The sequence below is a fragment of the Scyliorhinus torazame genome, chromosome 16, assembly GCF_047496885.1.
Source record: "Scyliorhinus torazame isolate Kashiwa2021f chromosome 16, sScyTor2.1, whole genome shotgun sequence".
Taxonomy (NCBI): domain Eukaryota; kingdom Metazoa; phylum Chordata; class Chondrichthyes; order Carcharhiniformes; family Scyliorhinidae; genus Scyliorhinus; species Scyliorhinus torazame.
In genome coordinates this window covers 154,685,697-154,698,872 of record NC_092722.1, presented here as the reverse complement: position 1 = coordinate 154,698,872, position 13,176 = coordinate 154,685,697, and the positions used below count along the sequence as shown (strand labels likewise).

Here is a 13,176-nt window from a genome sequence, read left to right as displayed (position 1 = left end):
GCGTCTGAGAATTCTTCATCTGTCTTCCATTGAAATGATACTCTTTTTTATTCTTCCTGCCAAAGTCAACAACTTCACATTTTCCAAAATTATATTCCAATCGTCAAGATTTTTGCCCATCACTCAACATGTCAATATTCGTTTGTCATCTTCTTATGTCCTCCTCACAACATACTTTCCTACTAAAGTGGGAGAGAAGCCGGAGATTTAAAAGTGGGAGAGGAGCCGGAGATTTAAAAGCGGGAGAGGAGTCGGAGATTTAAAAGCGGGAGAGGAGCCGGAGATTTAAAAGCGGGACAGGAGCCGGATATTTAAAAGCGCGGGACTTACCAGGAGTAAGCCATGGGGTACAGGTCTCTGGCACAGAGTCTGTCCCTGTTGCTCAGAAGGGAAGGGGGGAGAGGAGTAGAGCATTAGTCATTGGGGACTCCATAGTTAGGGGGCAGGTAGGAGATTCTGTGGGAACGAGAGAGACTCGCTTTTGGTGTGTTGCCTCCCAGGTGCCAGGGTCCATGATGTCTCGGATCGTGTTTTCGGGATCCTCAAGGGGGAGGGGGAGCAGCCCCAAGTCGTGGTCCACATAGACACCAATGACATAGGTAGGAAAAGGGATGGGGATGTAAGGCTGGTATTCAGGGAGCTAGGGTGGTATCTTAGAGCTAGAACAAACAGAGTTATTATCTCTGGGTTGTTACCCGTGCAACATGCTAGCGAGACGGGGAATAGGGAGAGAGAACAGTTGAACACGTGGCTACAGGGATGGTGCAGGAGGGAGGGATTCAGATACCTGGATAATTGGGGCTCATTCTGGGGTAGGTGAGACCTCTACAAATGGGATGGTCTACACTTGAACCAGAGGGGTACCAATATCCTGGGGGGGAAATTTGCTAATGCTCTTCGGGAGGGTTTAAACTAATTCAGGAGGGGGATGGGAACCTGAATTGTAGCTCCAGTGTACAGGAGGTTGAGAGTAGTGAGGTCATGAGAAAGGTTTAAAGGTCGCAGGAGTGTACCGGCAGGCAGGAAGGTGGTTTGAAGTGTGTCTACTTCAACGCCAGGAGCATCCGGAATACGATGGGTGAACTTGCAGCATGGGTTGGTACCTGGGACTTCGATGTTGGTTGTTGCAGGTTCTGGGGTTTAGATGTTTCAGTAAGCTCAGGGAATGTGGTAAAAGAGGGGGAGGGGTGGCATTGTTAGTCAAGGACAGTATTACGGTGGCAGAAAGGACGTTTGATCTGGACTCGTCGATTGAGGTAGTATGGGCTGAGGTTAGAAACAGGAAAGGAGAGGTCACCCTGTTAGGGGTTTTCTATAGGCCTCCGAAAATTTCCTGAGATGTAGAGGAAAGGATTGCAAAGATGATTCTGGATAGGAGCGAAAGTACCAGGATAGTTGTTATGGGGGACTTTAACTTTCCAAATATTGACTGGAAACGCTATAGTTCAAGCACTTTAGATGGGGCAGTTTTTGTCCAATGTGTGCAGGAGGGTTTCCTGACACATTATGAAGATAGGCCAACAAGAGGCGAGGCCGCATTGGATTTGGTACTGGGTAATGAACCAGGCCAGGTGTTAGATTTGGAGGTAGGTGAGCACTTTGGTGATAGTGACCACAATTCGGTTACGTTTACTTTAGCAATGGAAAGAGATAGGTATATACTGCAGGGCAAGAGTTGTATCTGGGGGAAAGGCAATTATGATGCGGTTAGGCAAGACTTAGGATGCATAGGATGGGGAAGGAAACTGCAGGGGATGGGCACAATTGAAATGTGGAGCATGTTCAAGGAACAGCTACTGCGTATCCTTTATAAGTATGTACCTGTCAGGCAGGGAGGAAGTGGTCGAGCAAGGGAACCGTGGTTTACTAAAGTAGTTGAATCACTTGTCAAGAGGAAGAAGGAGGCTTATGTAAAGATGAGACATGAAGGTTCAGTTAGGGTACTTGAGAGTTACAAGTTAGTCAGGAAGGACCTAAATAGAGAGCTAAGAAAAGCCAGGAGGGGTCATGAGAAGTCCTTGGCAGATAGGATCAAGGAAAACTCTAAAGCTTTCTATGTATGTCAAGAATAGAAGAATGTCTAGGGTAAGAGTAGGGCCAGTCAAGGACAGTAGTGAGAAGTTGTGCATCGAGTCCCAGGAGATAGGAGAGGCGTTAAATGAATATTTTTCATCAGTATTCACAGGAAAAAGACAATGTTGTCGAGGAGAATACTGAGATACTAGACGGGATTGAGGTTCATAAGGAGGAGGTGTTAGCAATTCTGGAAAGTGTGAAAATAGATAAGTCCCCTTGGCTGGATGGGATTTATCCTAGGATTCTCTGGGAAGCTAGCGAGGAGATTTCAGAGCCTTTGGCTTTGATCTTTATGTCGCCATTGTCTACAGGAATAGTGCCAGAAGACTGGAGGATAGCAAATGTTGCCCCTTGTTCAAGAAGGGGAGTAGAGACAACCTCGGTAACTATGGACCAGTGAGCCTTACTTCTGTTGTGGGCAAAGTCTTGGAAAGGATTATAAGAGATAGGATTTATAATCATCTGGAAAGGAATAATTTGATTAGGAATAGTCAACACAGTTTTGTGAAGGGTAGGTCGTGTCTCACAAACCTTATTGAGTTCTTTGAGAAGGTGACCAAACAGGTGGGCGAGGGTAAAGCAGTTGCTGTGGTGTATATGGATTTCAGTAAAGCATTTGATAAGGTTCCCCACGGTAGGCTATTGCAGAAAATACGGTGGCATGGGATTGAGGGTGATTTAGCAGTTTGGATCAGAAATTGGCTAGCTGGAAGAAGACAAAGGGTGGTGGTTGATGGGAAATGTTCAAGCTGGAGTCCAGTTACTAGTGGTGTACCACAAGGATCTGTTTTGGGGCCACTGCTGTTTGTCATTTTTATAAATGACCTGGAGGATGGCGTAGAAGGATGGGTGAGTAAATTTGCAGATGACACTAAAGTTGGTGGAGTTGTGGACAGTGGGGAAGGATGTTGCAGGTTACAGAGGGTAATAGATAAGCTGCAGAGCTGGGCTGAGAAGTGGCAAATGGAGTTTAATGCAGAAAGGTGAGGTGATTCATTTTGGAAGGAGTAACAGGAGTACGGAGTACTGGGCTAATAGTAAGATTCTTGGTAGTGTGGATCAGCAGAGAGGTCTCGGTGTCCATGTACATAGATCCCTGAAAGTTGCTACCCAGGTTGATAGGGTTGTCAAGAAGGCATACGGTGTGTTAGCTTTTATTGGTAGAGGGATTGAGTTTCGGAGCCATGAGGTCATGTTGCAGCTGTACAAAACTCTGGTGCGGCCGCATTTGGAGTATTGCGTGCAGTTCTGGTCGCCGCATTATAGGAAGGATGTGGAAGCATTGAAAAGGGTGCAGAGGAGATTTACCAGGATGTTGCCTGGTATGGAGGGAAGTTCTTATGAGGAAAGGCTGAGGGACTTGAGGCTGTTTTCGCTAGAAAGAAGAAGGTTAAGAAGTGACTTAATAGAGGCATACAAGATAATCAGAGGATTTGATAGGGTGGACAGTGAGAGCCTTTTTGCTCAGATGGTGATGGCTAGCACGAGGGGACATAGCTTTAAATTGAGGGGAGATAGAAAAAGGACAGATGTCAGAGGTAGGTTCTTTACTCAGAGAGTAGTAAGGGCGTGGAATGCCCTGCCTGCCACAGTAGTGACTCACCAACATTAAGAGCATTTAAATGGTCATTGGATAAACATATGGATGATAATGGAATAGTGTAGATGGGCTTTTGAGTGGTTTCACAGGTCGGCACAACATCGCGGGCCGAAGGGCCTGTACTGCGCTGTAATGTTCTACTTATGTTATCTGCATATTTAACTACCGTGCCTTCACTCCCCTCACTTAAGTCATTGATACAGGACGCGATTCAGCAGAAATAATTCTAAATCCGCTTTTCGGCATGTTTGGCAGGGCTTTTCGAATTGGCTGCAGCGCCAAGATTCACCCTGTTTTTCACCAGTAGCTTGATGGGTTTTTTGGGCCTTGGGGAGTATCTCCCCGCCGAGGCCACACGTAAATCATTTTCCTACTGGCACTACAAGCCTGGCACCTTGGAAGTGCCCCTGTCACCCTGACAGAACATTCCAGTTGATATTACCAGGGTGTCAGGCTGGCAGTACCAGGGTGCCGGGGGGGGGGGGGCAGGAGACTACCCAGCGGGCCTCTAATGGCCTGTGTGACACCATCCCCCCCCCCCACCACCACCACCACCCACCTACCAGTTATGTTGGCCAATTGGGGACCTTGGAGGCTATTGAAGCCCCGGGTGGTCAGGGAAATGGCTGGGAGGTGCCCTGGCACTGCCCCCTGGCAACCCCAACTTGGTAATGCCATGACAAGGGGCAGTGCCTGAAGGGGACGGGACTTTGGCGATCCCATTGCGGGTTATCACTCACTTGGTGAGTGCGATGCCCTGTTGCCGGCGACAATGGATGGTGGGGCCTGGTGTGAGGGTGGGGGTGACCCGGACATTTAGTAATAACTTTGAGATGGGGTGCCCTTGATCCCAGAAGGGCTGGTCTTGCCAGTGTCTTTAGGTCCCCACTCCAAAATAAAATAAAAAGTTGTAAGTGTAGAAGAATTCAGTGAAAATCTCCCCGAGCTCCAAAAGAACTAGGGCACGATCGAATGGCCACGCTAAACCCGAAAAGCAGAGCGCCATGGCACAGAAGCCGGGAGACAAGGAGACCATTTTTAAATTGTGTCCCGATCTCTCGCTACACTGAAGAGTTCCGGCGAACAGAGTTTCTCAGTGCACAAAGCAGGGCTATCTGCGGTCTTGACCGCGGGCTCCCCCCTGAGGCCCCCTATCTAACCTGGGTGCCATTTTATAGCATTGTGTTTCTCGGCATTGCGAGCACCGGGAAACACGTAACTAAATGCGCTCGCTATGGAACTTTTTCCCATTTAGTTAAATCCCTCCCTTAAATTGCAATCTGATTTGCCCCATACCACCCAGCCGGAATCTCCCCGGTTTTCCGACTGGGACAACACTTCGAAATCTTTTGAGAGAATTCCACCCTTAATCTTTTCCTTTTTAAATACCTGCACAAAATCCTTTTGGCGGGTTCTCCGATGCCCCAGCCACGTGTTTCTCGACGGCATGCCGTTCACTGGCGATGGGATTCTCTTTTCACACTGCTTGTCAATGGGATTTCCCATTGAAGCCACCCCGCGTGCTGGGAAAGCCGTGGGCGGGTGTGCACTGCCAGCAGGAACAAAGAATCCCATTGGTCAGAGAATTCCGGCCTTGCTATCTGTTTATAAATGTTTAGCTAAATTCTGCTCATACTCTAATTTCTTTCCCCTAGTTAACCTTTTAGTCATTCTCTGCCATTCTTTATATTCTCATCAATCACTTGACCTGCCACTGAACTTTGTGCAGTTATCTTTTTCCTGAAGCTTGATGTTTTCCTTAATTTCTTTAGTTCACCACGGATGGTGGACCTCCCTTGATAATTTTTCTTTATAATAGGAATATTCCTCTTCTGAGTATTCTGAAATATTTCACTAAATATCTGCAGTTGCTTCTCCATTGAGTTATACCCTAGCCGAGTATCCCAGTTCACTTCAGCCAGCTCAGCTTTCGTGCCCACATTGTTGTCCTTATTTAAATTTAAAATACTAGTCCTAGACCCACTCATCTCCCTTTCAAACGGGATGTAAAATTCAATCATATTGTATGCTTCCGAGGGATGTCTTCACTCTGAGGTAATTCATTATTCCTGTCACAATGGATGGGATTCTCCGGTGCCCCAGCCACGTGTTTCTTCATGGCAAGCCATTTTCTACACCCGCCACTTGTCAATGGGATCTCCATTGAAGCCACCCCACTGCGCCAGGAAACCGGTAGGCAGGGATGCGCTGCCGATGGAAACAGCTGGAGAATTCTCACCATTATTATTAAGTCTAATATAACATGTTCTCTGGCTGATTCCAGAATGTAGTGCTCTAAGAAACTATCTCGAAATAATTCCATGAACTCTTCATCCGGACGACTCCGGCAATCCAATTTTTCCAGTTTATATGTACATTAAAGTCACTCATGATTATTGCTGCCCCTTCATCACAAGCTCCTAATAATTATTCTTGTACACTTTGCCCTATGTTGTGGTTACTGTTTGGGAGCCTGTAGACCTCCTCAACGAGTGACTTCTGTCCCCCACTATTTCTCATCTCCACCCAAACCGATTCTACATCCTGATCTCTTGGACCAAGGTCATCTCTAACTGTTGCACCAACCCCATTCTTGATCTACAGTGCTACCACTCTATCTTTACCTAACTTCCTATTCTTCTTGAATATCATATACCCTTCAATATTCAGCACTCAACCCTTGTCATCCTGCAGCTACATCTCTGTAATGGCTCAGTTCGTGTTTGTTTCCTTCAATGTGCACTATCAATTAATTTACTTATTGTGAGATGGCGGTAAAAAAATTCTGTTGTACAGGAGTGGCACAGTAGCACAGTGGTTAGTACTGTTGCTTCACAGCTCCAGGGTCGATTCCCAGCTTGGGTCAGTCTGTGTAGAGTCTGCACGTTCTTTCCGTGTCTGCGTGGTTTCCTCTGGGTTCTCCGGTTTCCTTTCACAGTCCAAAGGTGTGATGGTTAGGTGGATTGGCCATGCTAAATTGTCCTTAGTGTCCAAAAAAGGTTAGGTTACTGGGGTACAGGAATAGGATGGAGGCTTAAATAGGGTGCTCTTTTCCAGGGCCGGTGCAGACCCAATGGGCACTGTAAATTCTATGATTCTATGACTTGTAAGTGATGACATGGTGAAGTTTGATTGAAGCAGTAGTTTATCAAAGTTTATCAAAAAAGAGAGAATTTATGCTCATGGAAAAAAACAACACTCAGGACCATAAAGGACCTGGCATTTCTGCTTCATTGCACTGGTTTTCTTGGCACAAATCAAAAAAAAAATCAATACAAACGAATGCAGTATTGTAAACACAAATTGCATTTAGTACTACTTGAGTTTCTGTAATCATTTGTGCTTGCTTTAAAGACATTAGGCTTGAAGCAATCTTCGCCCCCATCCCCAAGGTTATCACCGCTGGGCGTATGCGCTAACCGCATTAATTTACGGGCCTTCAGTGAGGCTTCAAAAATTAAGCTGGTTCTTTTGGGCTCATTGACACAACGCCACGTTCTATAAGCTTTGAAAGGCGATTTGTGTTTCAACTTATGAAGGACCTGACTAAATGTACTTCGACGTCACGAGAATATAGTTCGAGAAGCTTTTTTAAAAGCGAATTTCAGTTATTTAAAACTGAGTTATTTAGGTGATGATTGACAATGGTTCTTTAAATGATGCACAGAACTGTTCACCCATTCATAACTTAAGACCCCTGACGTCACCTCTAATCTATCCCTTTATCCAAAGAAGAGAGCCCTGACTTGTTCAATTTTTCAGAACAGCAATATCTTTCAGTTCCACCACCATCCTTTTTTCTGATTTTTTTTTGCATTTTTCCCAGCACTTCTTTGATCTTTTCATGGTTTGAAGGCCAGAACTCTACACGATACTCTGAGTGCAACCAGGCTAGAGTGCTATACAAGTTTGACATAACTACTTTTGAATTCTATTATCCGTCAAAATAAATTACAATGCTTTGTTGGCATTTTCTATTGCTTTGCCCGTGATATAACTTTTCATAATCTGTTCACCTGTATTGTTGGACCCCTTTACTCTTCCATCTTTTTTAGCTCTTTTCATTTTTGAAGGTGTAAGTGAGGATTGAGTTTCCTACCAAAAAGCACAATTTAGCATTTATTTATGCTAAAATCCAATTCCTCGTTTGCACAATTCAGGAAAACTGCAAGTAATCTGACAGTGCCTTTGGTATATTTGACAGTTGAAAAATTACTTTTCGACATATAGGGCAGATTTTCCCCCCAAAATGGCAAGTGTCAGGTGGGCTGGTTTTTCGGCAAGATCGTCCCCCACTTTATCAGTTTTAGAAGGCGGGGGTGTTTTGTGCAGTCATTGTGAGGGGCAGGGTCTAAAGATGCCGACAAGCCCGGCTCCACAGAAATCGGGGTGCCATTATTAAAGTAGCCCTGATCTGAAATGTAAATTAAAGAGCCCATTCCCACCCCCTCCCTCCAACGGATATCGGGACCCTCCCTATCATTGATTGTCAGCATCAACCCCCCCACCCCACCCCACCACCACATTATTAATCGCCGGAATTCGGTCCCTCCCAATGGGTCTCCCTATAGACCCCTTCAGACCCGTCACCTGGAAATGCCATGGCACTGCCAGGTTGGCACTGCGAGGTTGCCAGGGGGCAGTGCCAGAGCACTGCCATGCCATGTCCCTGACCACCCAGTGCCACAATGGCTTCCAGGCTCCTCGCATGGTCATCACGTCCGGTCTCCGTTGTTGGAAAACAGTAGTGAGTCACGCCGGTGTCACGTCACGCTGGCAGGTGAGAGCATATGACGTTCCCAGAAGATTTGGCGTGAAGCCGATTTTGAGTATTTAAATGAATTTAAATCCATGGTAATCAGGTTCAAATCCTCACTGGGCATGAGCCTAATTACGTCACGGGCAAAAGGTGGGAGTAGCTGGGATCTCAATCTGTGATCTCCCCGGTGGTAAAACCCGTTTCCGCCTTTTTGCGAGAGTGTCCAGCCATAACGGGATTCGCGTTGGGATGTAAAGGGGCTGGAAAATCACCCCATACTCTTAAAATTGGAAATTAATATTGTTTTTCATTACCTCTACAATGGGAGTAAGCAACAAAACATGCCACTTACCAAATCTTTTCCTTGTCCACCAGTGAGGTTCTTTGACTATGGAAAAACTCACTTCTGGATGAAGTCTAAGTCTGTTATACAGATCTGTAGTCCCACACTTGGGCTGCCCTATAATGTAGAAATAAGGAAGACAGCGAAGGCGATAATGTTTGTCCCCATGGTGTTGCAAGTGTTTCCAAATGACCTTTTTCAAGTAATCAAATATGGCCTGAAAATGCTTTGTGTGTAAAAAATAGGCATTTTTCTTATAAGGGTCCGTGGATGCAGTCCCTGTGTATCTTGTATACCAACAATGGTTCTTCACGTTTTGAAGAAAGTTTTGTGGGATGACAGAAAATATCTGTAATATAAACATAACAAAATAGTTAAGGAAGTCAATGCCTAGTTTTCATTCTAAAGCCATCCTGATCCCACATTGTTAGCTGCTTAATTCCAAAATTTGATTCACAGAATGGTGGGTCAAGTAATTTAGTGCCATGTGGCGCACAATACCATGATGAAACATTTGTAAGCAAAAAAATCTTCAAGACTGCCCCAAATTTTGTTCAGCGTGATCTTTGCAGCCGCGCATGTAAATTAGAGTAAAGAATTTAATATTGGCCCAAGTCTTTCAATCAGAGTTGGAACTGTTGCATCTGATGCTGGTCAGACAGTGAACTATCCATTTACCTGAATATGCTTAAAAAACCTAAACTTCCAATCCACGATACAGAAGAACCCTTTGTACAGGAATCCACACAGAGAGCAATAAAGATAATCAGTGCAGAAGTCCTGCCTCTTTTCTATGGCACTAGCTGCTGTAGGGTAACTTTAAATGCCCAGTGTGAATGGTTGAGTGAATATGTGATTGGTAGGGTGGTTAGGTAGGTGAGGTGGCAGGGTGACAGGTGGGTGAGGTGGGTGAGTGGGTAGTTGCATCACGGTGTAGTGGGGTTGAGTCAGCAAGGCAGATGGCGAGAGATAGTCAGGTCAGGTGGTGGGAGTAGTTGGGTCAGAAGGGGTAGTCGGGTCTGATGGGGCAGTCAGGTTGAAGGGGTCTGGAGAAGCTGTCAGGTCAGGCGGTTGATGGGGGGTCAGTTCTGTAGTTACCCAGGAGTTGGGCAAGGATTTTTCTTTCTAACATTTCCTGGGTAACTATCCAGGTGAGTAAGTCCAAACTGTCCTTTGGAAGGACCCATGGAGCAGGGCAATTTGCCAATCGGAAGTTCAAACTTCCTGAGCGATTGCCACAGTCAGCACATTGGGCATCTGCAGGGTCCCGATCCACGTTGAGTTGTACATCCAGTCTCCAACAGTCCAGAGGCCAGAAGATCTGGGCCATTGCTCTTACCTTCCACCTTCAAAAGGTTCTTGTCTAGTTTAACATCACAGACACTGGTTTTGCAAAACATGAAGAAGCAGAACATCATGCATTTAAAAAAATATTCCTGAAACCTTGATTAAAGTGAAGGGAGTGAAGACACTTGCTTTTTCTTGAGTCAATACAATTTAACTCCCTACAATGTTCGAGAATTTCTAAAACAAACCTTCCACAAATACATATGCCAATAAGAATATTGCTTAACTAGCCACAGTGGAATGAAAATTGGCCACGATCTATCTGTCTTCTGTCACATAAAAAATGACGCACACTCAGCACATAGCCAAACATAAGATTCACCCAAAATTGGGTCTTGGATCTCATTTTAGTAATGTGAATGAGCTGTTGGCACCTGTTATGCCCAGTGACCCAGCACAACCAGATAATAGCGCTAATTTTCAACCTCAATGGCTAAAACAGTCAGAACTGTTGAACCGGCTGAACTCAATCAGAACTCAAAATTCTACTCTCTGCAGACTAAAGGTTATGTAGCTGTAAAAACTTTGAGTTAGTTTTAGGTCACAATAAAAAATGGGTGATAGCAAATCAGTAACGTATTTACATCTCTTGATTCTTATTTCCATTGTTGGCAACAATTAACGCGACCAACTAGTTGGTGCTGGCTAAGGGCCAATTTATGTCATAATGTGGCTCAATCAGGGGCAGCAGTCTTACCAGCAATCCCAAAATTTCACCAAAAGTTGGAATAACCCAAGTTGTTTGTTTTGATTTGTTTAACATTAAGAGTAACTAGTTGAAGAGCAACAAATGTACTCAGGTGTCCTGGCCAAAGTTCCTCCAACAAGCAATACTACACATCCAAAAACTCCACAGATTAACTGCTCATTTGTCTCAATGACATTTATGGGACCTTGCTGTGTGTAAATACCAACCTAACAGCAGTAATTACCCCAAATAATTCATTCAATGTAAAGTGTTTTGAGACATTATTGAAAGATGTGCTAGGTCACTAGTTTTGGGCGCGGTCTACCCGAATGGGAAGAGTCTCGTAGCGTGTAATTAGCCAGGTATGTCCAGGTACTCAGAGCGCCAAGAAACACCACACTCTCAAACAAACGGCCATCCCGGTAGATCGGGGGCCTCAGCGGGGGTGGCATGGTCGAGACCGCACTTGGTCCTGTTTTCTGCACTGAGGAGCTCCACTCGCCAGAACTCCTCAGTGCAGGGAGAGAGGGAGAGATGGAATGACAAAATGGCGTCCTGCTCTCTTGGCACCCCAACGCGACCCTCACACCCCACCCAAGCCCCAACTCATCTATAACAGGATCCTCGCACCTCCCCCCCCCTCCCCCACACTCCACTGGACCTGATCCTTGTTGCATGAAAAATGTCAGCTTGGCACCACCAGCCTGGTACCCTGACAATGCCCCTGCCAGCTGGTAGTGCCACCCGGACATCTTAGCAATGCCAGGCTGGCAGTGCAATGGTACTACATTGGCACCAGCAGTGCCAGGATGTCACCCTGCCCAGAGGACCAGCACCTGGGGCTCACAAATCCCCTGGGAGACCCCAAGTGCTGTTCTGTCTGGTCCCAGTTTGTAGCAACCAGCAGTAAATGGCACTCACCTGAGGTCTCCAAGGCAAGGGGGGTTCGATACAATGCCTTGGGTAGATCTCGAGAATGCATGTTAGAGTGAGACGAGTGATCCCACTCAATTGCAGATTTGCCAGAAAGCGTGGGCGGGAATCACGTTGCGAGGTCTCATGAGATTGCATTCGGTCTCGGTTTCTAGACAAGCTGGAATTTCCCCAGGTGCAGGAAGCAAAGAGGCAGGCGTTGGAGGAGCCCCGGGGGTTGAGGGAGGTGCTGGATAGTATCAGGGGTATGAAGTGGGGGAAGGTTCATGGGCCAGATGGGTAACCGGCGGAATTTTAGAAGGAATTTGCGGCAGACCTGGCACCACATCTGTTGGGGGCGTTTAATGAAGCACTGAAGGTAGACGATGCCGGAGACGATGACGCAGGCAGTAATCCCAAAAAAGGGGAAGGACCCGGTGGAATGAGGGTCATATAGGCCCATATCATTATTGAACACGGATGTGAAAGTATTGGCTAAGTTGTTGGCAGGAGGTTGGAGGAGTGTGTCTCCAGGGGCAGAAGATCAAACAGGCTTCGTGAAGGGCAGGCAGCTTGCGAGTAATATAAGACGGCTGTTGAATGTGGTGATGAATCCGCCGGGAGCAAGGTGCGGCGGTGGTGGGAAGGAGAAAGGGTAGAGTGGGTTAGGATGGAGATCTAGTTTGAGGGCCATTGTGACGGCTGCTGGTACAGGAGGTGGTGGTGTCCATGGACGCGGAGAAGGCATCTGATCGGGTGGAGTGGCGGTAATTGTTCGAAGTTTTGGGAAGGTTTGGGTTTGGGCCGAGATTTGTGGCATGGGTACGGTTGCTGTATGTGGCACCAAGGGCGAGGGTGAGGACGAATGATATGAGCTCACAAAGTTTTGATTTACACAGGGGTACGAGGCAGGGGTGCCCGCTGTCACCGCTGCTGTTTGCGCTGGCTATAGAGCCATTGGTGATGGCTCTCAGGGGGTCAGCAGAGTGGTGGGGGACTATGAGGAGACAGAGGGAGCACCGGGTATCGCTCTTGCTGTATGTTTCGGATCCTTTGGAGAATATGGAAAGCTCTTCCGATCTTTATACCGAAGGCTTTTTTTCAGAAGGTAGACACAATCATCTCTGACTTTGTATGGGTGGGGAAGGTGCCGAGGGTGGGGAAGACCGTGCTAGAGAGGCAAAAGCAGCAGGGGGATTTGACGTTTCCGAACTTGCTTCATTATTATTGGGCGGAAAATGTGGACAAGGTGCGGCGGTGGTGGGAAGGAGAAGAGGTAGAGTGGGTTAGGATGGAGGAGGAATCTTGTAAGGGGTCTAGTTTGAGGGCTACTGTGCCGGCAGCATTGCCAATGGCTCTGAGTAGGTATTCAGGGAGCCCAGTGGTGCAGTCCATGGTGAAGATATGGAATCAGCTGAGGAGACATTTTAGGGTGGAAGGGAAGTCGCTGC

At 46.6% G+C, this 13,176-nt stretch overlaps 1 protein-coding gene across 1 annotated transcript in view; it reads right to left on the bottom strand.

Annotated features, from left to right (window-relative positions):
• Positions 1 to 13,176, bottom strand: part of chst15 (carbohydrate (N-acetylgalactosamine 4-sulfate 6-O) sulfotransferase 15) — a 106,943-nt gene that overhangs the window by 39,874 nt on the left and 53,893 nt on the right. Inside the window, exon 3 of the mRNA XM_072479269.1 lies at positions 8,788 to 9,127. Coding sequence (XP_072335370.1) covers positions 8,788 to 9,127 — 340 coding nt within the window. The remainder of the gene's footprint in view (positions 1 to 8,787; positions 9,128 to 13,176) is intronic.